We start from the raw sequence: 26,636 nt of genomic DNA, 5'->3' as shown, positions 1-26,636 counted from the left end.
AACCAGCTACATGCTCATTTCAGAGAAAGCAACTGGCAAACTCATGGATTGGCCAGTTGGAGTAAGGCTGTCAAACTACTGTCTACTTCAGGATCGACAAACAGACACATATTCTTTTCAGTGGGCAGAGCAATTATTTTCGTGAAAATTGATGCTTGAGAATACTTGAAAATAATTTTTCCAGGAATATGTTAACATTCCCCGTGAAATAGTTAAGTGTTCAAAAAATGAACTGAAGCATTACTTACAGTATAGTCTATGTTAAAATTTATCAAAAAGGTCAAGATAAATGTCTCCCAAACTGTCTGGAAATTGTGAATTAGTAGATGCTAAACTGATGAAATTTATAACTCAGTTTTTAAAACTGGTTTTGAATAATTAATGGTTATTAACAGTTTGATATCTTAGAGCCTGTCTTAACCTGAAGTTAGTGTCACACCTCTAGATAAATAATTAAAAGTTATTACAAGTTTTCTTCCAAAGATGAATATCTTCTGGAGAAGGTGACCAGAATTCAGCAACACATCTGATATTTAAAAATGTAGTTTTGCTCCTGACTATAGACTTCACCTTGGAGCACTGGCAGTTCACTAACAAGGTAGCCTAATTTAAGGAGGGAAAAATTTACCTTTATCCATAAAGCCCAAATCTTTTCACAGTTATTCTTATATAAATTTTCAAAATGTCTCTTTGAAGGATATAGAGGCTGACATTACTGACCCATTTTACAGACAAAGATCATTCACTAATTTACTTCTTAAGGGTGAGATGACCTAATATTAAAAGTTAGACTACAGGGCACCTGGGTGGCTCAATCGGTTAAGCGTCCGACTTCGGCTCAGGTCATGATCTCGTGGTTCGTGAGTTTGAGCCCCGCATCAAGCTCTGTGCTGACAGCTTGGAGCCTGGAGCCTGCTTCAGATTCTTTGTCTCCCTCTCTCTCTCTACCCCTTGCCTGCTTATACTCTGTCTGTCTGTCTCTCTCTCTCAAAAATAAACATTAAAAAAAAATGTTAGACTACAAAGAAATAGTGTAATGATCATCAAGAAAATGGCCTTAAGTTTGTTTTTTTTTTTTTAATGTTCACAGAATTTAGTTAACATAAGGCTTTTACGGTTCTTCTTAAATACGGCCTTTCATAGAAAGTCTTCTATTATCTACCTCTGAAGTCATATATCAAGTTCCTCCTATGGCCCCCCAGCTTTTCCACCTTTCATCTTTCCTCTGCTTTCCTGAATAATTTTCCCTGGTCATTTCAGCCTCCAATTAAGTGGCTGGGATACCTGCTTCCAGATGTGTGAAGGAAACCTCTGTCTGGGACCTGCCACCTTACAAGACATAGCTTTCAGAACTCTAACCAACTACAAACATCACAGTCCCGTCTTTTAACTGAGATGAGTCACCTATACTTTATCCCCACTTTACTAGGGAGACTGAGTCTCAGAGCAATTAAATGATGTTCCCTAAAAACACAGAACTAGTAATAGCAGTAGGAGAAAGCCCCATGATTCAATGTTCTTCCCACTGATGTTTCCTATTCCCTTTCTGACCTGGCACAGCAAACATCATTGGCAATGCCTGTTATATATACAGAAAATCTCTTAAGACATAATTCAGCAGGGCTTTTGTCACACAGAATCTTAATTCCAACATCTACCCTTAATTTCGGCAAAGGTGATACCTCTTCCTTCATTATTAAATGTGTGGGTATAAGGAAGACATTGATCTAATGCTTCATCTCAATGACTATTCACAGAATATAATACTTTGGTTACTGTCCTTGTAAAATAATACAGTACAAAAGGAGACAAACCAACCATGCCATTAGTCATGATTACTTATTATTCATCCTTTCTCATGTAAACCATACCTTGAGGCAGAAGCACATCAATGAGCCATTCACTGTGGTCCCTGTAAAGAAAAGCAAAATTCATTTTTGAGCTTCTTTGTAATGTTACCCTTCCACATGAATGTTTATAAGCTGCACGCTATTACTAAGAGGCTTTCGATAGAAAGGAAATGTCATTAAGAGCACTATCATAATCAACTTTTTAAAAGTCTAATGCATTGCAGCTAAATTATAAATTACTGGCATTTCATCATATTCACTTATCTTTAAATGATACTTTCCAGATGCTAGTGAAGCCAACCAAAGTACAGCATGATGTGTACAACCCTGAGTGTGATTCTGTGAAACTAACAAGCAGAGAGAACCCATTTGAACTATACGTCACGTTTGAAAGCCACGGTTTTCTTTTCTTTTTCTCTTGTGGCCTTTTTTAACCGGGTCACTTGAAAATTGGAGCTGTTTTATTAAGTGTCACTGCTTTCTCTTATCACATGGGGAGAAGTACTGGCAATTTTTCAAAGCTGAAATCTCTCAAATGAAAATTTGCTATATATCAAATATTTGACAAACTAACCTTTAAAAAACAGAGAGGTTAGTGGGAAATGTGGGCAATGTAACCAATTTAATAAAACTGGTTGTCCTTATCTTCTCTGGTTACCCTACTTTCTCTTCTTGGAGGACTCTTATACCTACCCCGCAATCCTCTGGCTGCATTCTTCACAGAGATACAATGGGGGTGGTTTATCCCCTAGAGCTACTGACAGGGAAGGGTCGATACACATCTGAAACACAGGAAAAGGCAGAATGAACTCTCCTGTCCTGTTTATCACAATCCCCACATTGTAAGCGCAATCGTGACAGATTTTCAAAAGCAAACTGGAATAAATGTTGTTAGTAAAACCCATTTTAACCTATAGCTATTTTTGCTGCACTGGCTGAGGAGTCCACACTGGAGATGTAAATGTGGCTACTGTGGTTTTTCATTTCTCCTCTTGTCTGCAGTTTCAAGTGACAAATAGTGTCAAGAAATCCACCCTCACTCCACAAAGAGAAAAAATCTTGTTCAATAGTGGCTCGAATTGCCTCTGTATTACTCGTACAGTAATTCCTTCTCGAAAGTGGTAAACATAGCAATCTCTCTTTAGGAAAAGGAAAACATATCAAGATTTTAAAATCATAACTGCTACCAAAATTCTGGCAGTAGAGAATTTTGCTTCTTAAAAGAAACCTCATTCAAAAAATTTCCCATGAAATCTAACACTGAGCAATTTGTTTTTCTTACTCTGAAATCTAAGTTCTATATCAGTCATCCAATGTTACATTTTTAGATGTTTTTTCCTTACACACATGACCTGTGGTTTGCTTAGCTCTGTTCAATTTTGGATTATTTATGGCTGAGTTTTCATGAGCCTAAGTACAGAGATGAAAAGTGTTAATTTTGCTATTGATCATCAGTGTATTTTCCAATATCTAGATATTTAAAATCAAGTGAATGCAACTAGCTAAGTTTTGTACTTTGCATCATGTTAAATGTCTATAACTTACCAAAGTCATTTCGAATTCTGTTTTCCTGTCCTTCAGGAAATAATGAATCCATGCTATAGCTGACTGTACAGATAATGTGCCTAGGTCACAAATTCCTCTGGAACTCCACTCTGACTTTTTTTTTTTTTTTTAGCTGTTTTTACTGATTTGGGAGAAAAAATGAACTGAACTTATAACCCAAACAGCCTGACATTTAAAGTTAAAACCCTGAAGAGTTTTGTGTGTCATCCTTGCACAGGGACCATGCTAAACTTCTCTGTATCATTCCAGTTTTAGTATATGTGCTGCCGAAGCAACTATATGTGCTACCTGAAGAGTTTCAACAATTGGGGGAACAAGAGTTAGAATTCCTAAATTTCAATCGTTATACCATCAAAATCTGTAAATTATATATTCCCTGATGTTCCAAGTCCAATGTGAAAATTTTCCTTAGATAAGTTTCATGCTTCCTTCAATGCCATGAATAACTACTTTTTGGTGTGTTAATCCAGGATTAGCAAACTTCCTGGAAATGATCAGAGAGTAAATAGTTCAGGCTTTGTGGACCATACGTTCTCTGTCACAACTACTCAACTCTGCTGTTGCAGCATGAAAACAGCCATAGACAATAATACACAAGTAAATGAGCACAGCTATGTTCCAATTAAACTTTATTTACAAAACAGTCAGTAGCCCAGATTTGGCTATGGGCCATTGTTTGCTGACTCCTGTGTTAGATAATTATCTGGGCTCCAAAGTATTTCATAAAGTGATCTGCAAACAGAACCAAGGAAAACCAAAAGCAGAGTGTGATATAATGAACTCTAAGTTCCAACATATTTTCATTTTGAATCCTGTAGGAGCTTTTGGCTCTTGCCTAAAAAATACTTTTTTGCAATGTATTGCAACCAAAATAGATAATACTTTTCTATTTGGCTAATCATCACTGCCTAGTGATAAAGCTCACGAATATGGAGAGAGTATTTTTTGGATGGATAAATCCACTTTCCCTGAGTCTTTCCCATGTACCCCATGAAATCTGTTCTTCAAAATAGTTACTTTACTTTCATTTCTAGTGAGTCATTGATACTCCTGTCAGGTAAACATATTTTTTCATTCCATTCAAAAGGAAAAACTCCTAGGCTGTTAGAACTATAATCACTAGTGATTAGCTAGGTGACCTCTGACATGTTCAATGAATTAGTTCATATGACCCATCACATTTGTGGATAGTAGGGTCAACTCTGTTTACTCTGAACAGGCCAGTTTACATCCATATTAATATGTTCATATCTGACTGCTGCATTAAAAATAGTTATTTTCCATTTATAAATACAATTATGCCCAACGTAGAGACTTGAGAAAATGGAGAAAAGAAGAATATTTAAGTAACTCATTAACCCTCCATTTCGATGCAATCACTGATAACATTCTAATGAGTATTATTGGTTGTTTTTCACTATAAATATGAATATAAATGTATGTTTATGTGATTTTTAAATTAAATTGGCATCATACTATACAAATTCATGACTTCATTTTCATTTAACATTACTCTGTACCTATCTGGATGTTGCATACCCTCAACCTACATCTCATATGGTCATATCTATGTGAGTTTGAGGAGTGCTTATATTGTAATGAAAAAAACAATACTGAGCCAGACCTGTTGTCGAGCAAAAACAGTCCCAGCACTGAAATCATTAACAAGAATGTTACCTTTCCAAGGAAGCAGAATAAAAATACAAAAGAAAACTCTTCAGGAAAACTGGAGTTCAGAAAGTAAAATCTGGAGGGCGATAAAAATGTTTAGGCAGATAGAGATGGTAGTTACACAGCATTGTGAATGTGCTAAATGCCACTGAATCATTCACTCTAAAATGGTTAGTTTTATGCTATATGAATTTCACTTCAATAAAATGGGACTTGAGAAAGTAGGATGGTGTGGCCTGTCCTCCACAACTGGCTACAGGGACCAGCTCGTAAGAGAAAGAAAAGCAAAGCCAGACCAGGGCGGTTGGACTAACCCATTTGCCTAGAAGGGAGGGAGAAAATCTAATTTGTGATGACTTCTGTGAGTAGAAAATCAAAAGTCACTACTAATCAGGAAGTCAGAAGACTCCTGAGAATGCAGGCTGACATAAGATCAGGAGGAAAGTAACCGGAAAAATCAAACAAAAAATACCTCCTTTCTATCCATATCTGAGTAAACCAAAAGAGGGCATTGTAACATAGGCAGAAAGAGATAAAGGGCAGCTATAGAAACTAAAGTAAGGGAGCTATGCAATTCTCACCACCGTGAAGAATTAAGCTGAATTCCATGGTTAAAATGAACTCACATGTGTTTAGCTCAAAATGTCATCACACCAAAGAAAAGTACCTTTGAACCCCAAATGTTTGTGGAATTTCAGAGGAGGGGCACACATAGTAGGATGGGTAAGAACTATGCTTCCATTAGTGAGTTACCCTCACACATGCTCTTTCTCAACATAAAGTCATTCAATGTGCCTTCTTTAATTCATTATTTTATTTTATTTTTTAATGTTTTATTTATTTAAGAGAGAGAGAGCACGCGCCAGTGGAGGAGGGGCAGAGAGAGAGGGAGACAGAGGATCCAAAGCAAGCTCCACACTGACAGCAGAGAGCCTGACGTGGGGCTAGAACTCATGAACCGTGAGATCATGACCTGAGCAGAGATTAAGAGTTGGAGGCTTAACCCATTGTGCCGTTCACACGCCCCTATTCATTTTTTATTTTAGAGAGAGAGAGCATGAGCAGGGGGGAGGAACAGAGGGGGAGAGAGACAAAGAGAAAGAGAAAGAGAGAGAGGGAGAATCTTAAGCAGACTCCATGCTCAATGCAGGGCTCTATCCCATAACCCCGAGGTTATGATCTGAGCTGAAATCAAGAGTTGGATGCTCAACTGACTGGGCCACCCAGGCACCCTTCAATTTGCCTTTATAAAAGCAGAGATCAAGCATAATAATACAACAATGTTCTTTGTTAGGTATATCCGGATGACAATGTTATTATTGGCACTCCTCTGACATTTTTGGTATATGAAACACATTTTGGGGTCCCTTTATATTTCTTTTTTGGTTCCGTGTATATTTATATTTCTTATGTCTCATTTTACCTCTTCTACTCTGTTTCTATAAGATGATACTATTATGTTTCTATTATTTGGTAATCTTTATTATTATACGGTAACCTATTATTTGGTAGTCTTCCTGTCTATAGAAGAGAGGCAAACTCCCACGACACTAGGTTCTAACAATTATCTGTGAATTCTAATGACTTGACCTAACTCCCACTCTTCATAATATAAAAATTAATCCTTGCAAATCCAGACACAGGTCTCTCCAGCCAAGTGTTGTATCCAACAAATATACCACAAATAATTTTGTTAAAAGGTGTGATTATTTTTCCTAACATTCAAATTCAACAATTTAGGGTTATAACAAAAGAACCAATTTGATGTGGCAGAAAAAGAATAAGGCTGAGAGTTCTGGCTTAGAAAAGTGTCTTGGCCTCTCTAAACCACTGTTCCTTACCTCTAAGGTACCTTTCCATGTGACTGCTGCCCAACTACCTCTTAGTCATTTTGATGAAGTCATATCTGTGATCTGAGCTAAGACTTACCAATTTTATCAAGTTTTTCTATGACACTTGAATTCATGTAGTCATACACTAGACACTCATAATTTGAAATGAGTGAAACAGGGGCAAAGTACATTTCCCTGAGTTTATTAGCTCAGACAGAAGCCAAATAAGGACTATATAAGTGTTTCACCAGGAGTATTCTGATAATTACTCATTGCTACACAGCAGTTGACCATGAAATCATAGCCAAACCTGCAGACACCACTATTCATTGCTCTGTCATGAACCAACCCACCCAAGTACAGTCAGATTGAACACAGAGATGCTTGAGATTACTACAGAGCACAGGCCTTTGCTTTACAGAGAAGGATGTGATCTACTCCATTTCATTCAGCAGTTTGCTCCTGATAATTTGACCACTGACAATACAATATGGCACCAGGTCTAATAAAACAGTACCTTCACAGCTGGCTTGTTAATTGCATTGTGGCATTCAATGTGCTGGCAGTGGATGGGATTCCAAGCTGTAAAGCAAAGCATAGCTGGTGAATACTTCTCATTGACATTACTTGTGCCTTAGTAAAGGCATAGCAAATATTACACTAGTTTTCTTTTTCCTAAATAGAACCATCATAGGAAGGCTTCCTAAAATAATCATTTTTTTTTATCTATGACAAATTTAACAATTGAACAAATATATCACAACTCCATACATTTTCCCACGGGGAAAGACAAGCTAATATAATGTGGCATACATGGTACAATAACATTACCTCACAGTGATATATACCATTAAGTTCTCGAAGGTTTTATATCTATGGTTTCACTTCAACCTGCCAACAAGTCTGTAGGATAGGTATAGCAGATTATTAACTTCATTTCACATACGAATAAGTAAAAGTTAAAAAGGTAAGTAGCTCAGGGGCGCCTGGGTGGCGCAGTCGGTTAAGCGTCCAACTTCAGCCAGGTCACGATCTCGCGGTCCGTGAGTTTGAGCCCCGCGTCGGGCTCTGGGCTGATGGCTCAGAGCCTGGAGCCTGTTTCCGATTCTGTGTCTCCCTCTCTCTCTGCCCCTCCCCCGTTCATGCTCTGTCTCTCTCTGTCCCAAAAATAAATAAACGTTGAAAAAAAAATTTTTTTAAAAAGGTAAGTAGCTCACTATGGTCACAGAGTTAGTACCTGACAAGCTGAGACTAGAACCTCTATCTCTTGGATCTCAACACCTGCTCTTTTCATTGTAGTGTATACTATGCTGAACATCCTAGATTTCTGGCACCAGGAAGTGTTTCAAACTGATAATAACTGAAATGAATGCTAAGGCAACTTCCACTATTCCATTTCCCACCCCATTCCCAGCAAATGTGGAGACTGAAAAGATGAGTTTCTTGCCCAGATGAAACACATCTCTCTCTCACACCACAGGTTGGGACCCACAGACTAATGTCTGCTAGTTTGTTAATACCCACTCCTTAACACAGTATGCATGCAGAATATAGATAAGAAACAAGTGATCTGGGATAGATTAGAATGAAAGTCACAACAAGTATTTATCATCATCTAGATGATTCTGTAAGTCAAAGCACTTAGCTAACAATATTCCATCATTACAAAATGCAATAAAAGTACATATTTGGAAGTAGGACATTTTTCTAAATCACCAAATTCTAATCTTATAGGACTATGATCAGCCTAATATACAAGAATTTGCAGATGAGAGGATATTCTTACTTACTTATAAATCCAATTGTAATTCAAAAACATGTATTGATAATATTCCAGACCTAATTTATGCTCCAAATATAAAGTGTTTTTTTTTCCAGGGGTGCTCCACCTTCAAATCTTCTAGCCTATGGTTAGACCAGGTATAAGATTATGTGTCTGATTTAAAATTTAGGAAAATATGGTCAACAGAGCCATTGACCTTGAAAAATACACAGTGGGTCAATTTATGTAGAAAGAAGATAAGAAATATAGACCAGAAACCACTACTCTAATAACACAGTATCATATTGCTTATATGTTCGAGAGAAAGAAAGAAGAAATGAGTAAGGAATGGATGAATGAAGAAATAATTTGAATATAGGCATTCCAAAACTATAAAATTTGTTTACTACATGTGGAAAAGTCAGGATGAAAATAGAGAGTAGCAAAAAAAGTTTTCTTGTGTAACTAGAGAAATCTAGAAAAAAATAAAGAAAAAAGACTGCCTTTAACAAGTATAGGAGTTGCAAATACATGGGACAAGTATCTCATTCCTCCAATCCCAAACTCATGACAGATATCACTAATCCATAAGAGCCTTCCTTCCTGCTGAGTCCAGAACTGGCCTTAGGATCCTTCTCAACATTGAGCTTCAGAAAGTTGCCACTAATAAAACAGAGTTAGCACACAAGATAAAATATGCTAGCCATTTTTGAATCCCTATATTATGAGAATATTTGCAGATCACTTTACAAATATTAAGAATCTTGACACTTAGAAACAGCGGTAATATTCAAAATATATAGCAACTGCTATGGCAAAGGCACAGAGAAATAAGAATGTACAACAGCGATAGCACTTTATCAGGGCTCTAAAGACTCCTGCTTTTCAAGAAATTAATGCTTTATATGTGGGGATATCCAGGAGGTCCTACCCCTCTAATATTCTATTTCATTTTTACAGAGTGTCACTGAGTTAAGAAAAGATTGTAAGATACTTCACTTAGTTTACCAAAGTCACACTAGATTTAAACTTACTAAAATATGGATTCTTAGCCTTTCTTGTGTATCAAAAATCACTTGTCAAGATTTTAAAAAATATGATACCTGAAAATCATGTTAGATCTACTGAATCAAAATCTTTTTTTTTTTTTTTTTTTTTTTTTTTAGAGAGAGAGAGATAGCACGTGAGTTGGAGAGAGGGGCAGAGTAAGAGAGAGAGATAATCTTAGGCAGGCTCCAGCTTCACCATGGAGCCTGACGCAGGGCTTGATCCTACGGGCCTGGGATCATGACCTGAGCCAAAATCAAGAGTTGAATGCTCAACCGACTGAGCCACCCAGGGATCCTAATTACAAGTATTTGTAATTAGGAAAAGCATTACAATTGATTCTGATATAGGATTGATCTACATACCTTACCATATGGGAAATATACTCATGATGGATCTCCCTTCATTTGAAAATAAAAACAAAAAAACATAATATAAAAACATGGTAGGTAATAAATCTGCTTCCAACTACGACGGAGCAAATGGTATTAAACATGCCTTTCTACCATAAACAACTAGAAAACTGGAAAATATATATGAAACAACTGTTTTCAGAAACTGGACTAAGTAGTGTAGGACAATGATCCTTGAGAAAAGAGAAACAATAAAGTCAGTCTTACAATCAACATGACTTTCATCCCAGAAGTAATTTCTAGACCTTGGACATAGAAGAAGAAAGGTAAGCATCCACAAAAACTTGAGTTTAAAGAGGCAAGGTGGCTTGTATTTGCTGGGTAGTGTGCCAAAGAAGAGGGAGCTATGTGAAGAAAGAGCTCCAGAACTTTGACCAAGAATCCTTTTGGGTCTTTGGCTTTATACTAAGAAGAACACGTGTAAGGCAAAACTCCATTAGGCTGCATAGAAAACAACTATGGAGGATCTGTAAGCAGAATAATTCCTACATCTCATACAGGACTGGGAGATATTCAAATTCCAACCAGTCAGAGTAAAGGGAACTCAGTGAAAACCTGGGACATTCAACAGAGATGACTCTAGCAGGTCATACCTTAGCAGTAGGGCTAAACCAACATTAGGGACAAGGCTATTCCAGGCTTACCCTAACAAAATATAGGAACAGGACTTAAAAGTGTAAAGTTGATCCACCAATAACTTGATAGCCAAAAGAAACCTCAAAACACTGTAATGAAAGACAACAAAATCCAGATACTCAATAATGCAATACTCATTAAGTCCAGAATCCAATTAAAAAATTACTGATATTTGGAAAGGGAGGAAAATGTTACCCATAATCAGGAAAAAAACTGACCAATAGAAATAAACCCAGAAACTATAGAGACAAGGTAGTTAGCAAACACGGACTTTAAAACTGCTACTTTAAAACATATTCAAAGGAAAATATGAACACAATGAGGATAGAGATGAAAGATAATAAAAGAAAAATGAAATTTATAAAATTAAAAATATAACATAGAACCTGGGAAATTCACTGAATGGGCTTAATAGCATATTAGACAATGCAGAAGGAAAGATCAGTGAATTAGAAGACATAACAACAAACTATCAAAACTGTAGTAGTGGAAGAAAAATAGAGCTTCAGTGAGCTGTGGGAAAATATTAGGCATTATAAAGCACATGTGGTTAAAAGTCCAAAAGGGGAAAAGGGGGGGAAGAGTGAAGACATTTGAAGAAACAATGGTCACAATTTTTCAAATCTAATAAACACTATAAGCCCACAGATCTAAGAAGCTCAGTGAATCTTAGGCAAAATTAAATCAAAGGAAATCACACCAAACTCATTATAATCAAATTGATTTAAAACCATGATAAAGAGAAAATCTTAAAAGCAGCCAGGAAAAAAAAGACACATTACTTACAGGGGAACAAAGATAAGAATGATCGCTGATTTCTCGCCAGAAACCATGCAAGCCAGAAGACAATGGAACGACATCTTTAATAGGCTGAAAGAAAAAAACTGTCACCTAGAATTCTATAGCCAGTGAAAATATCCTTCAAAAATGAATATGAAATAAAGGCTATTTGAAGACAAACACAAGATAAGAGAATTCATTGCCAGTTGGGCTCCACAACAAGAAATGTTAAAGGAAGGCTGATGGAAAATGATACCAGATGGAAGCTAGGACCTACACAAAGGCATAAAGAGTTCTGGACACAGCAAATATGGTGAATAACTGCAAAAGACCTTCTACTTATATTAGCATGTTGTTAAAAGATGATTCACTGTTTAAAACAAAAATAACAGCCATGTATTGTGAAACTAATAATATATATAGAAGTAAATATTTGAGGGGCGCCTCGGTGGGTCAGTCAGTTAAGCATCAAACTCTTGATTTCAGCTCAGGTCATGATCTTACAGTTTGTGAGTCCGAGCCAGGCATCAGGCTCTTCGCTGACAGCACGGAGCCTGATTGGAATTCTCTCTCCCTCTCTCTTTGCCCCTCACCCGCCCACACACACACTCTCTCTCTCTCAAAATTAATAAATAAACTTTAAAAAAAGAAGTAAATATTTGATAACAAGAATAAAAAAAGGATGATAGGGAGGACATGAAAGTGCACGGGGTTCTTACACTACATGCAAATTAGTATAATATTATTTGAAGGTAGACTGTGAAGTTAAAGGTGCATATTGTAAACCCTAGAGCAATTCTTCTTAAAAGGAGGTATAGCTAATACAGAGATAAAATGGAATGCTAAAAATAATTAACCAAAAAGAAAACAAGATATTAAAAAGAAAAGAGACAAAGAATAGAATGGACAAACAGAAAATGAGTGTAAGATAATAGACTTAAGTTATTTGTAATTACATTAAATGTAAATGGCCTAAACAATAATTACATTATATGTAAATGGTCTAAAAGGCCGAGATTGTCAAATATCATTTAACTTTTTCAAAAAGCATGGCCTGAATAAATGCTGCCTGTGAGAAACACACTTGAAATATAAAGATAGATAAATTAAAAGTAAACAGAGGGGAATCTGGCTGGTTCAGTCAAAAGAGCATGTGACTCTTGATCTCGGGGTCATGAGTTCAAGCCCCATGTTGGGTGTAGAGATTACTTAAATAAATAATTTTTTTTAAAAAAAGTAATCAGAAAAGTTATACCACACTAATATAATGCTAATCACAGGAAAGCTGGAGTGTCTATATAAATATCAGACAAGTAGACCCCAGAACAAAGAATATTACCAGTAATAAAGAAGGATATTTGACAATGATGAGTCAATTCATCAAGATGACATAACAATTATAAATATGTTTTTATCTAATGATGGAGTTTCCAATTAAATGAAGCAAAACTGAGAGAACTAAAAGAGAAAGAAGTCCATAATTCGTGTTGTAAATTTCAACAATCCTCTCTCAGTATTGAGACAGTATTCTGGTCCATTACACAAAGCTCAAAAATTTAGATGGAGTGAAATCACAGTGTAAGTTTTCTGACCACATGGAATTAAACTAGAAATAAAAAGCAAAAAGATACCTGGAAAATCAGCAAAAACATGTACATTTAAACAAACACACTTCTAAACAATCCATAAATGAAAGAAAAAGTCATAAGGAATATTAGAAAATATTCTGTACTGAAATACAATGTAATCACACCATATCAAATTTGTGGGCTGAAACTAAAGCAATGCTTTTAGGTAAATTTATGGCTTTAGACTCTTAAATTAGAGAACATAAAAGGTCCAAATTAATGATTTATGCTTCTATTTTAGTAATATAGAAAAACAATTTATGCTTCTATCTTAAAGCAGAAAAAAGAAGAAGTTAAACTCAATATTAAAGAGGGAATCACAGGGGGCGCCTGGGTGGCGCAGTCGGTTAAGCGTCCGACTTCAGCCAGGTCACGATCTCGCGGTCCGCGAGTTCGAGCCCCGCGTCAGGCTCTGGGCTGATGGCTCAGAGCCTGGAGCCTGTTTCCGATTCTGTGTCTCCCTCTCTCTCTGCCCTTCCCCTGTTCATGCTCCGTCTCTCTCTGTCCCAAAAAAATAAATAAATGTTGAAAAAAAAAATTAAAAAAATAAAATAAAATAAAGAGGGAATCACAAAGATAGAAGGCAGAAATCAATGAAATTGGAAACAAAAAACCAATAGGGAAAATCATAAAACCAAATGATGGGTCTTTGGAAAGTTCAATAAAATTGATAAACCCTCAAGCTACCCTGATGAATAAAAAATAGAGAAAAAAACAAATTACCAATATCAAGAATAAAAGGTAGAACATCACCACAGATTCTACAGATATGACAATAAATTTGGCAAGTTGGAAAAAATGCATATGCCATTTATTCCTCAAAATACAGACTACAAAATTATAAATATGACTGGACAAAAAGTAGAAAAGTAAAATGTGACATAATATTAAATTGAATTCATAATGTGAAACCTTCCTACAAAGAAAACCCCAAGTCTAGATAGATCCACAAGTGAATCCTCTTAACTGTTTAAAGAATAAATAATACAAATTAATTTTCTTTCAGAAAACAGAACAGTAAGAAACTCTTCCCAACTCATTTTATGAGGCCAGCATTACTCTGGAAACAAAGCCAGATGACATTATAATAAAAGGAAACTAGATCAATGTCCCTCATAAATACAGGAGCAAAATATTTTAACAAAACTAGCAAATTGAGTCTGGCAATATAATATAGCTGACAATGTGGAGTTTATCCAAGGAAATACAAGGTTGCATTAACAATGCAAAGCAAATCAATGTAATTTACCATATTAACAAAATAAAGGGAAGAAGTCATGTGATCATCTCAATAGATGAAGATGTATTTGACCAAAATTGACATTCACTCATGATAAAAACTCTCAGTAAACTAAGAATAGACAGGAACTTCCTTACTCTGATAAAAAAGCATCTGTTAAAAGCCTACAGCTAACACCAGACTTAATGCTGCATACATGCCCCATAGAGACAGAGGGAGAAAACAAAGATAGTCACTTGCAGTACTTCTATTTAACACTGAAGTGGAGATATGAGCCAGCACAATGAGGAAAAGAAAGAGAGAAAGGAAGGGGTGACAGGGGGAAAGAAGAAAAGAAGGAAGAAAGGACGGGAGAGAGGGAGGGAGGAAGGAAAGTAGGCATGGCAGGAAAAAGAAAAATTTTTAATTATATTAATTTGCCAGAGGGTATAATCATGTACATAGAAAATCTTAAGAACTTAAAAATAAGCTACAAAAACTAATAAGTGAATTTAGCAAGGTTGCTGGATATGAAGTCAAAATAGAAAAATCAATTACATTTCTATATAATGGCAATAAACAAGTAGAAATATTAAATTTTTAAATACTATTTACAACAGTATCAAAACCCACAAAACATTTAGGAATACCTTTAACAAAATATCTGTAAGACCTATACACTGAAAACTAGAAAATACTGCTGACACAAATTAAACAAGGCCTAAATAAATGGTTAGATATGCCATGTTCATCAATCAGAAGACTCAATTTTGAGTCTTTTCTCAAGATGTCAAATTATCTCTTTCTCCATTTTAAATAGCTATACTGGGGTGCCTGGGTGACTCAGTTGGTTACGCATCTAACTCTCGGTTTCCACTCAGGTCATGATCTCATGGTTGTGAGATCGAGGCCTGTGTCAGTCTCTATGCTGGGCATGAAGCCTGCTTGAGACTCTCTCTCTCCCTCTGTTCCTCCCCTGCTAATGCTCACTTGCTCTTTCTCTCAAAAAAAAAAAAAAAAAAAAAAAAAAAAAGTAGCTATACTGGACTTTCCTGTGATATGTACCAATAAAGTTCCTTTTGTTGCTGGGGCGCCTGGGTGGCGCAGTCGGTTAAGCGTCCGACTTCAACCAGGTCACGATCTCGCGGTCCGTGACACGATCTCGCGGTCCGTGAGTTCGAGCCCCGTGTCGGGCTCTGGGCTGATGGCTCAGAGCCTGGAGCCTGTTTCCGATTCTGTGTCTCCCTCTCTCTCTGCCCCTCCCCCGTTCATGCTCTGTCTCTCTCTGTCCCAAAAATAAATAAACGTTGAAAAAAAAAATTAAAAAAAAAAGAAGTTCCTTTTGTTGCTTAAGTCAGTTTCAACATTCTGTTATTTCCAACACAAAGGAATTCTAACTGTAGCAAGTTCAGAAAAAAACAAAATTTCAGAATTCTTCTTGCCAAAGTAATTTTGATGATTTGAAGTTTGTATTGAATAATGATGTCTTAGTCTTTTGGGGCTGGTATAACAACCTACCACACACTGAACAGCATCCTCATTCATTACATTTTAGGATTTATTACCAGTATGCATTTTTTTCATGCCTATTAAAATAAGAACTATTACTGAAGGCATTTCCACATTCATAGAGTTTCTCTCTAGTTTGAATTATCTGGTATATAATGAGGTTTTTCTGCTAAAGGCTTTCTGGCTGAATTTGCATTCATAGTGTCTCTCACCTGCATGAGATCTCGTGTGTCTGGTAAAGGATGCTCAATCAGTAAAGACTTTCTTGCACTTATTACATCCATAGGGTTTCTCTCCAGGATGGACTCTCTGGTGTCCAATCAGGTATGACTTCTGACTAAATACTTTCCCTCATTCATAAGGTTTTCTTACCTGTATCAGTTTTTTTCATGGGTAATTTGAAATTAATTATAGTTGAATAATTTCTCATCTCCACTAAATTCAGAAAGCTTCTTTCTTCTAAAGTAAATCTAAGTTATCTTTCAAACTCCTTCCACCTAAGACATGTTCATGGAGTTTTTGTCTGGATGGGACAATGTTTACACTGAGATGAAATATGTTTGCAAAAGCTTCATATTCATAGACTTTCTGCTTAGTAGGTGCTTCATCATAAACGAAATTCACTTGATTCAAAAGTCTCCTTAAATTCTTGGTGCATTCCTATTTGATTTCCAATTTCCTAGTCATCTCCTGGACAACCTGGAGGTGGTGTTCCTTCCCCTACTATCCACAGCTGTCCTCCTGACTCCAATGTGAAGATCATATCTGACATGGAAACTGAGCATCCCACTGATGTGAAGTTCCTATATTTCCCTAGCCTCACATCCCCAAAGGTAGTCCTTTAAGCAGGATCAAGCTGCTGCCACTTTTCCAGTGTTAAGTCAATGGCCATATCCTCAAAGGTCACAGATCCAGCACAGAGAGTATAGGTAACTTGACAAGGTCATGGAGCGAGGTCATGCTGGAGTCAGGACTGCACCCACGCAGCCTGGCTTGCATCTTTGCACATATATATGGAATGAACATAGCAACCAGGCCACATGACGATCTAGCTGATGCTTCAGGGGTGGCCAGTGGTCCAGTCGCCTGGCCACAGCCTCCTCATTCACACAAGTGGGGCTCCCTTAGGCAAAGATACATGTGCATCTGGCCCAAGAGACCCAACAGCCCTGGCCTGGCTCAGGCCTCTGCACCCTTAGGGTGAAGAGAAGGAAGCCATGCACAAGATGGTCCCCACTGGTGGGACTTAAGTCCTGGTTCAGGCCCACCTGGCTGCTGCATGGGCCAGAACAGCACCACCATGAGGCACAGTCCATACTCACCTGGCCACTAATGGGACCAGCAAAATTGATTTTAAAAAGAAAAAAGTGAAGGACCAACCAAACATATACTTCAAAGGAAAGGAAATATTATGCAGACACTTGAGAGAAAACATGTCTGAAAATTATCTAGTCTATGAGTCAAAATATTTTAGGAAGGTATTATAGCATCTGCAACTTGATGTAAGAACACATGGCCTCTATAAAAACAGAAGTAGAAAGTCACAGAAATTCATGGTGAGATGGGAAGCTAACAGAATGAGATAAAAAGGAATTTGGACAAGAGATATGATAAGTATAATTAAACTAAAAATGAAATAGCAGAATTAGAAATCCTAATTCAAAGCAATAAATAGAGCTGATTTGGGGGGGGGGGGGCGGGGAGTCAAATAAGTTACACAGTAAACCAACCTGAGAAGCTAAGAATATAGAAGATAAATGTATGGGAAATAGTGGTTAGAATAGCTACACAGTACAGAAAATGAAATTTGACCTATGAATTATAGGTATTCCTGAGGGACATACCAACTTGAAAAAGCAATAATTTAAAATTTCATTAATGAGAAATTTCCTAAAAAAGATTGAAAAGGGATCTGAAAGCACTCTTAACGTTATTGGTGAAAGTCAATAAAAAGATACTCATACATAAAGATACTTAAGCAAAGTCTTTTTAATAAGTAAATCTCCAAGAATTAAGAACGACCAAAAGGATTTCTATAACAGACAAATCACACTTGTCTAAGATTTGTCTTCTATAATTCTAAATGCCAGAAAATAATGAAGCAATATTTACATATTTTTCACAGTGAAGCAGTCTTCTTTCATGTGTGAAGAAATAGAAAGACATTCTTAAATATGCCTGAACTCAAAAAATACATATGACCTACATTCCACTCTTGAAAATATTACAAGAAAAAAGTTTAGGTTCCATTTCCCCAAAAATGACAGACAAATTAATTTAAGCTGATTCTCCTACTGAGAACAATTACAAAACTGGACAAGATTAAAAGCAAAACCAACAACAACAAAAACAGAGAACTTTAGGGGGGTGTTAAGGGGCCATGATCCAAAAAAAGAAGGAATCACCAAAAGGTGGACCTGGCATTTGATGCCACACCTCCTTCTTTACCTATTTCTCTATATGCCAATCCCACAAGATGAACAGATTTCAACAAACTATTTGAATTAGGGGAACAAAAATTGAAAATGGGAGACCTAAAAATCCCCCTAGGACGTGGGCAGAGGTCTCAAAAGGCCACACCATAGAGTAAAGGGGAACCAGAATTAGACCAACCCTCAAAGGGACTGAGAACCAGCCTCAAATCATCTCAAGAATGGATCATAGGTCTTCTTTTTTTAAGCTGCACTAAAGTGACCTGGATTGCTAATGTCCATAGCCTCAAAATTTCCAGAAGCAAAAGCAAATCCTGTTTGAAGAAATATAATCTTCTAAACCTCAAATTAGCTCTACAGTTTTTCTATCGGCTTGCACACAATTTATAATATATACAAATATAAATACATATATATGTATAAATAATGAATGAATAAATTTATACACACACACACAAGACAAGTAAACAAAAGAAACAACAATAAAATCAGAATTTTCAGAGATTCAAAAATTGAGTTATCAGAAACCAACTAACTTTCAAATAACTATGCTTAATATGTTCTATAAAGTAAAAGACAAGTTTAAAAAGATCAACAAGGAATTGGAATTTCTTTTTTAAAGCACCAAATGGAAATTCTAGAACTTAAAAATACAGTGAACAAAACTAAAAATACAATCGGGAGGCTAAAGGATTAGTGAACAGGAAGACAAGTCAGAAGCAAGATTCAGAGTGTAGCACAGAAAGATGAATATATATAACTTTTAAGAAATATTGGCCACAGAAGAAGAAAGCATTAGTAAACTTGAGGACAGATTAATATAAACCCAACTAAAGCACAGACAAACTTTCCCCCCTCCCCAAAAGCGGGGCAGTGGGGGATGGAATACCTCAGACCTCTGAAACAATAGAAAATATTTTTTTAAATCCTAAGATGAGAGGTGACAAAGAAAGGGCACAATAAATACCTGTAGAGGATAACAACCAACATTTTTCCAACACTGAAGAAGAACATGAAACCACAGATTCAAGAAGCTCAACGAATCTCAAGTAGAATAAATAAAAAGACCTTTACTCTTAAGCAGATCATAATGAAACTATATGAAATTTAGTATCATTACGAAGCACTGAAAATCAAGAAAAAATCTTTAAAAGAGGCAGAGAAAAAATATATTACATTTAGGGATACAATCATAAGAATGATGTCTAATTTCTGTCTGATAATTTGTTTCATTATCAGAAACAATGGAATGACATCTTTGAAGTCTTAAAAAAAATTCAGATTACAGTGCAATTACAGTGGAAATCAAAACAAAAAATTATTAGAACCCAAATATCTGAAAATATTCTTCTAAATAACACAGGCAAAGAAAGATCTAGCACTATAAATTTTTAAATATTTTTAAATCAATGATTGTAAAAACACAACAAACCAAAATTTGTGGGATACAGCTAATGTAGAGCTTAGAGGGAAACTGATAACCTTAAATGGAAAATTAGAAAAAAATTAATGTTGAAAGCCAACAATTTAAGCTTTCACTTCAAGAAGCTAGGGAAAAGAAAGAAGAGAAAATTAAATTCAAAAAAAGAAAAGGAAGAAAATAGTAAAGACAAGGGTAGAAAGCAATGATATACATAACTATTATTGTTTTCTTCTCTGTTGTTCTTGTTTTAGTTCATCTAAGTATTTGTAAAAAAAAAAAATAACACCTTTCCTGGTTAAAGCTCTCAATCAACTGGAAATAAAACAAAATGTCTTCAAACTGACCATAAAGGATATCTGCAAAACCCAAGAGCTAAACCCACACTTAATGGTGAAATATTCCCTAAAGTTAGGAGCAAAGCAATGGTGGCCATTCTTACCACCTCTATTCAACATTGTTCTGAAAGTGCTAGGCAATGAAACAAACAAACAACAATAAATGTTAACAAAATTAGAAAGTAGCAAGTTTGTCTTTACAGATGACCACATTTATATAGAAAATACGACTAACCAACAAACTACTAGAACTAATAACTGAATTTAGCAAAGTCATGGGATAAAGATGAATACGCAAAAATTGACTGAATTTCTGCATACTGTTAATAAACAAATGGAAATTAATATTTTAAATAATGCCATTTACAACAGCAACAAAAAAATCAAATATCTAGCAACTAATTTAACGAAAGAAATACAAAAATTCTATACTGAAAACTACAGAACACTGTTGAGAGACTTAAATAATGAAGACTTAAATAATGAAAAAATATATCATGTTCATGGATTAGAAAACATATTTTTGCAATGTCAATTTTTTCCTAATAGAATTACAGATTTAACACAATACAGATCAAAATGTCAGCAGAATCATTTTTGCAGAAATGAAAGCCAATACTAAAATTTATATGGAAATGCATTAGACATAAAATAGGGAAGATGATCAAAGAAGAAAAACAGACTTGCAGTATCTGACTTCAAGACTATAAAGCCAAATTATTTAACATAGTTTGTACTGGTATTCAGATCAATGAAACAAAATAGACTCCAGAAATATACTCACATATATATGACCAAGAGGCCAATATAAGCCAATATAAGAAAAAGGATAAACTTTTTAACAACGGGTGCTAGAGCAAACCATAAGGAAATAAATGAATCATACCTACCACACACAAAAATGAAACTTAAATGGGGGAGCCTGGGTGGCTCAGTCGGTTAAGTGTCCAACTTCCGCTCAGGACATGATCTAGCGGTTTGTGGGTTCCAGTGCCGCATCAGGCTCTGTGCTGACACCTCAGAGCCTGGAGCCTGCTTCAGAGTCTGTGTCTCCCTCTCTCTCTGTCCCTCCCCTGCTCGTGCTCTCTCAACAGTAAATAAATGTTAAAAAAAAAAAAAATTAAACTTAAATGAAGCATACACCTAAATGTGCAAGCTGAACTAAAAGCTTCCAAAAGAGGGGAGCCTGGGTGGCTCAGTCGGTTAAGCCTCCGACTTCGGCTCAGGTCACGATCTCACGGTCCGTGAGTTCGAGCCCCGCATCAGGCTCTGGGCTGATGGCTCAGAGCCTGGAGCCTGTTTCCGATTCTGTGTCTCCCTCTCTCTCTCTGCCCCTCCCCCGTTCATGCTCTGTCTCTCTCTGTCTCAAAAATAAATAATAAACGTTAAAAAAAAATAAATAAATAAAATAAAATAAAATAAAAGCTTCCAAAAGAAAACAAGGGAGACGATCTTCATGACCTTGGAGAAGGTATATATTTCTTAGAACAAAAAGTCACTAACCATAAATGAAAAAATGATAAATTTTAGTTTATCAAAATTAAAAACTCATGCTCATCAAAAGACATTGTTAGGAGAGTAAAACAGCAATCCTAGATTGAAAGAAAATATTTGTAAAATATAAATCTAACATATGACTCTTACCAGATGACATAAAAAAGAAACAACTGTATAACAATAATAAAAAAGGCAAACAAGGGCGCCTGGGTGGCTCAGTCGGTTGAGCGTCAGACTTCGGCTCAGGTCATGATCTCACAGTTCGTGAGTTCGAGCCCCGTGTCAGGCTCTGTGCTGACAGCTTGGAGCCTGGAGCATGGTTCGCATTCTGTGTCTCCCTCTCTCTCTCTGCTCCTCCCCTGCTCACACGCTGTCTCTCTCTCAAAAATAAATAAAGATTAAAAAAAAAAAAGGCAAACAATCCAATTAATACCTATGCAAAAGATTTTAGCAGGTACTTCATAAAATAAAATATCTAAATGACCAATAAGCATATGAAAAAATACTCCACATCAGTCACCCAGGAAATGCAAATTAAAACCACAATGAGATACACACCCCCCAGAATAGCTAAAATTTAAAACACTGCAAAGTGTTAGCAAGGGTGTATAGTATCTGAAACTCTCATACATTGTTGAGTGAAATATAAAATGGCATAAACACTTTACAGAGCTGTTTAGAATTTTCTTATAAACCCTAAGACCCAGCAATTCCACTTTTAGAAGTATATACCCAAAAAAATGAATGCATATGCCCACACAAGATTTGTATAAAACGTTCATAGCAGCTTCATGTATGTTGGCCATAAACTTAAAACAAACCAAATGTACATCAATATCAGAGTCGAAAACAAAACAAAACAAAACAAAATTGTGGTATGTTCATGCAGTGGAATACTTACTTTTAACAATAAAAAGAACTACTAATATCCTCAACAATACAAATTAATCTCAGTAACATTATGTTGAGCGAAGAAGTCAGAAATAAAAGAATACATACTTTGATCTCTACTTATATAAATCCCTGAATTATATGAATATAGGAATTATACATAAACGGGAGTAGTGACTACATCAGGGTGGAAGAAAGGGCATTAACTGTTAAGAGTCATGCCATTACTTTCTGGGGTGATGGAAACATTCTATTATGTTTATGTGGGTAATGATTAAATGAGCATTATACATTTGTCAAAATTGATCCAGCCATGCACTTGATACTTGTCCACCTTGCTATATATGGAATATGCCTTTAAATAAAGTATTACACACACCAACAAAAGAGAGATAATGCCTGACAATTTCCCAAAACTGATAAGAGATATCAAGCCAAGAAGTCCTATGAACCTCCCAAAAAGACAAACATAAATAATATCACAACTAGATGTATCATAGTAAAGCTACTGAAAAAATAAAAAATAAAAAAATAAAGAAAACCTACTCTCAGCAATGGATAGATCATCCAGACAGAATCAATAAAGAACTGCATATTTGAGCACTATAGACCAAATGAACATGACAGACATACAGAACATTCTAGCCAACAACAGTATAATACACTTTCTTCCCAAGCACACATGGAACATTTTCCAAGCTAGACCATATATACAAGCCACATATATAGAGAAACAGGCCACAAAACAAGTCTTGGCAAATTCAAGAAGATTGAAATCATACCACATACCTTCTCTGACCACAACAACATGAAACTAGAAATCAGTAACAAGAAGAAAAATGGAAAAATCATAAACACATGGAAATTAAACAACACTCTCTTGAACAACCAATGGGTCACAGAAGAAATTAAAGGGAAAATAAAAGTTTCCTGAGACACAAATGGAAACATACTATGAGATGTGGTAAAAGCAGTTTTAAAAGGGAAGTTCACAGTAATAAATGCCTACATTAAGAAGCAAGAAAAATCACAAATAAAAAACCTAACCCCACTAGAAAAAGAAAAAAACTGAGCCCCAAGTAGCAGAAGAAAGGAAATAATTAAGAGTAGAGCAAAAATAAGTGAAATAACAGAAAAACAATAGAAAAGATTAACCAAACTAAGAGTTGGTTCTTTGAAAAGATAAACAAAACTGGCAAATCCTTAACTAGACTAACCAAGGAAAAAAGAGAGAAGACCCCAATCAACAAAATTTTAAATGAAAAAGGAGACATTATAACTGATACCCCAGAAATACAAAGGATCGTGAGAGGCTACTGTGAACAACTGTATGTCAACAAACTGGACAACCTAGAAGAAATGGAAAAATTTTTAGAAACATACAACTTACCAAGACTGGATCAAAAAGAAATAAAAAATCTGAATAGACTATTAGTAAGGAGATTGAATTAGTAATCAAAAATCGCCCAATGAACAAAAGCCCAGAAACAAATGGCTTCACTGATGACTTTTCCCATTTAAAGAAGAAAACACCAATCTTTCTCAAACACTTCCAAAAAAAAATCAAAGAGAACAGAACATTCCCAAACTCATTTTATGAGGCCAGTATTATCTTGATACCAAAACCAGAAAAGACACTATTAGAAAAGAAAACTATAGGCCAATATCCCTGAATAATATAGAAGCAAAAATTGTCAGCAATACTAGCAAATACTAGCAAACCAAATTCGGTAGCTAATAAAAGTATCATTTATCATGATCAAGTAGGATTTATCCCTGGGATACAAGGATCACTCAACATATGCAAATCAATTAATGTGATATATCACTTAATAGAATGAAAGAAAAGAATCATATGATCATTTCAATAGACACATAAAAAGCCCTCGACAAAATTTAACATCTATTCATGATAAAAAGTCTTAAACTACATGCCAGAAACATCTCAATATACTAAAGGCCATATGTGACAAGCCCAACAGTTAACAACATACTCAGCAATCAGAGGTTGAAAACCTTTCCCCTAAGATCGGAACCAACACAGGGTGCCCATTCTCACCACTCCTATTCAACATAGTACTGGAAATCCTAGCTAGAGCAATCAGGCAAGAAAAGGAAATAAAAGGTATCAGAATTGGAAAGGAAGAAGTAAAATTATCCCTATTTGCAGGTGACATGATTTTTATATAGAAAATCCTAAAGACTCAACCAAAAATCTGCTATATCTAACCAATGAATTCAATAAAGTTGCAGGATACAAAAAGCAACATATAAAAATAAGTAACATTTCTATACCTTAACAATGAACTTTCTGAAAAAGAAATTTAAAAAACTGATCCCATTTACAATAGCATCGAAAACAATAACATTATTAGGAATAAATTTAACCAGAGAGGTGAAAAATCTCTAAACAGAAAACTATAAAACAATAATTAAAGAAACCAAAGACACAAATAGAAAGGTATTGCATGTCCATGGATTGGAGGAATAATTATTAAACTATCACTACTACCAAAAGCCATCTATAGATTCAATGCAACCCCTATCAAGATTCCAATGGCATTTTCTACAGAAGTAGAAAAAACACTCCCAAAATATATATGGAACCACAGAAGACCCCAAATAGACAAAGAAAGCCTAAGAAAGGAGAACAAAATAGGAGGCAACACACTCCCTGATTTCAAACTATATTATAAAGCTATAGGAATCAAAACAGTATGGTACTGCATAGAAACAGACAAATAAACCAATGAAACTGAATCAAAAGCCAGGAGATAAACTGAAACGTATACAGCCAACTAATATTTGACAAGGGAGTCAAGAATACTTCAATGGACAAAGACAATTTCTTCAATAAAATGGTGCTGGTATAATTTGACATTCATATATAAAAGAATGAAACTGAACCACAATCTTATACTACTCACAAATATTAACTCAAAATGGATTAAGGAGTTAAATGTAAGACCTGAAACCACGAAACTCCTAGAAGGAAACATAGGAATAAAGCTCCTTAACATGGGTCTTGGTAATGATTTTTTGGATATGACACCTAAAGCATAAGCAACAAAATCAAACTACCTCAAACTAAAAAGCTTCTGTACAGCAAAAGAAACAACAAAGTGAAAAGACAACCTCCAGAATGGAAAAAAATATTTGCAAACCATATATCTGATAAGGGATTAGAATCTAAAATACATAAAGAATCTATACAATAGCCCAATTTAAAAAATGTACAAAGGACTTGAATAGCTGAATAGACATTTTTTAAAAGCAGATATACAAAAGGCCAACAGGCACATGAAAGGATGCTCAACATCACTAGTCACTGGGGAAATGCAAATTCCACAGTGAGGTATCATCTCATGCCTGTTAGAATGGCCATGATCAAACAGACAAGAGATAATAAATGTTAACATGGATGTAGAGAAAAAGGATTCCTTGCACTGTCGGTCAAATTGTAAATTGGTACAACCACTAAGGAAAACAATATGGAGTATCCCCCCAAAATTAAAAATAAATCTATCATATGATCCAGCAAGTCTACCTCTGGGAATATATCCAAAGGAAATAAAAACACTAACTCAAAATGATATCTGCCTGAATGTAAAAGAGCAGCATTATTTACAATAGCCAAGACATGGAAATAACTTAAGTGCACACCAATAGATGAATGAGTAAAGTTGTGATATACACACACAATGGAATATTATTTAGCCCACTAAAAATGAGGAAATCCTATCATTTGCAATAACATGGATGGACTTTGAAGGCATTATGTTAAGTGAAATAGGTCAGACAGAGAAAGACAAATACTGTATGATCTCACTTATATGTGGGATCATAGAAAAAGAGAAAAAGAGATCAGACATGGTTACCAGAGGTGGGGTGGGGAGGAGGAATTAGAGGAAGGTGGTCAAAAAGTACAAATTTTCAGTTATAAGACACATAAGTAGTAGGGATGTGATGTAAAACACGATGAATACAGTTAACACTGCCAGATGATATGTAGGAAAGTTGTTAAGAGAGTGAATCCTAAGAGTTCCCAATACAAGGAGAATATTTTTCTTTTTTTTCTCTTTTCTTTTCCTTATATTATATCTATATGAGATGATGGAGGTTAGCTGAAGCTACTGTAATAATAG

The 26,636-nt window shown here is 35.6% G+C and overlaps 1 protein-coding gene and 1 non-coding gene across 7 annotated transcripts in view; both read right to left on the bottom strand.

Moving 5' to 3' along the window:
* Window positions 1–26,636, bottom strand: part of UNC79 (unc-79 homolog, NALCN channel complex subunit) — a 267,414-nt gene that overhangs the window by 158,353 nt on the left and 82,425 nt on the right. For all 6 annotated transcript variants that reach the window (XM_030319845.1, XM_032593446.1, XM_032593447.1 and 3 more), the window contains 3 exons: window positions 7,437–7,501; window positions 2,544–2,632; window positions 1,872–1,912 (listed from right to left, as the gene is read on the bottom strand). In XM_030319845.1, coding sequence (XP_030175705.1) covers window positions 1,872–1,912; window positions 2,544–2,632; window positions 7,437–7,501 — 195 coding nt within the window. The remainder of the gene's footprint in view (window positions 1–1,871; window positions 1,913–2,543; window positions 2,633–7,436; window positions 7,502–26,636) is intronic.
* Window positions 3,588–3,691, bottom strand: LOC115517346. The gene has a single exon (XR_003969810.1). It is a non-coding gene; the product is annotated as a U6 spliceosomal RNA (small nuclear RNA).

The sequence above is a fragment of the Lynx canadensis genome, chromosome B3 (genome assembly GCF_007474595.2).
Source record: "Lynx canadensis isolate LIC74 chromosome B3, mLynCan4.pri.v2, whole genome shotgun sequence".
NCBI lineage: Eukaryota > Metazoa > Chordata > Mammalia > Carnivora > Felidae > Lynx > Lynx canadensis.
Note: the sequence above shows the minus strand (reverse complement) of the source record. Positions and strands in the feature narration are given on the sequence as shown.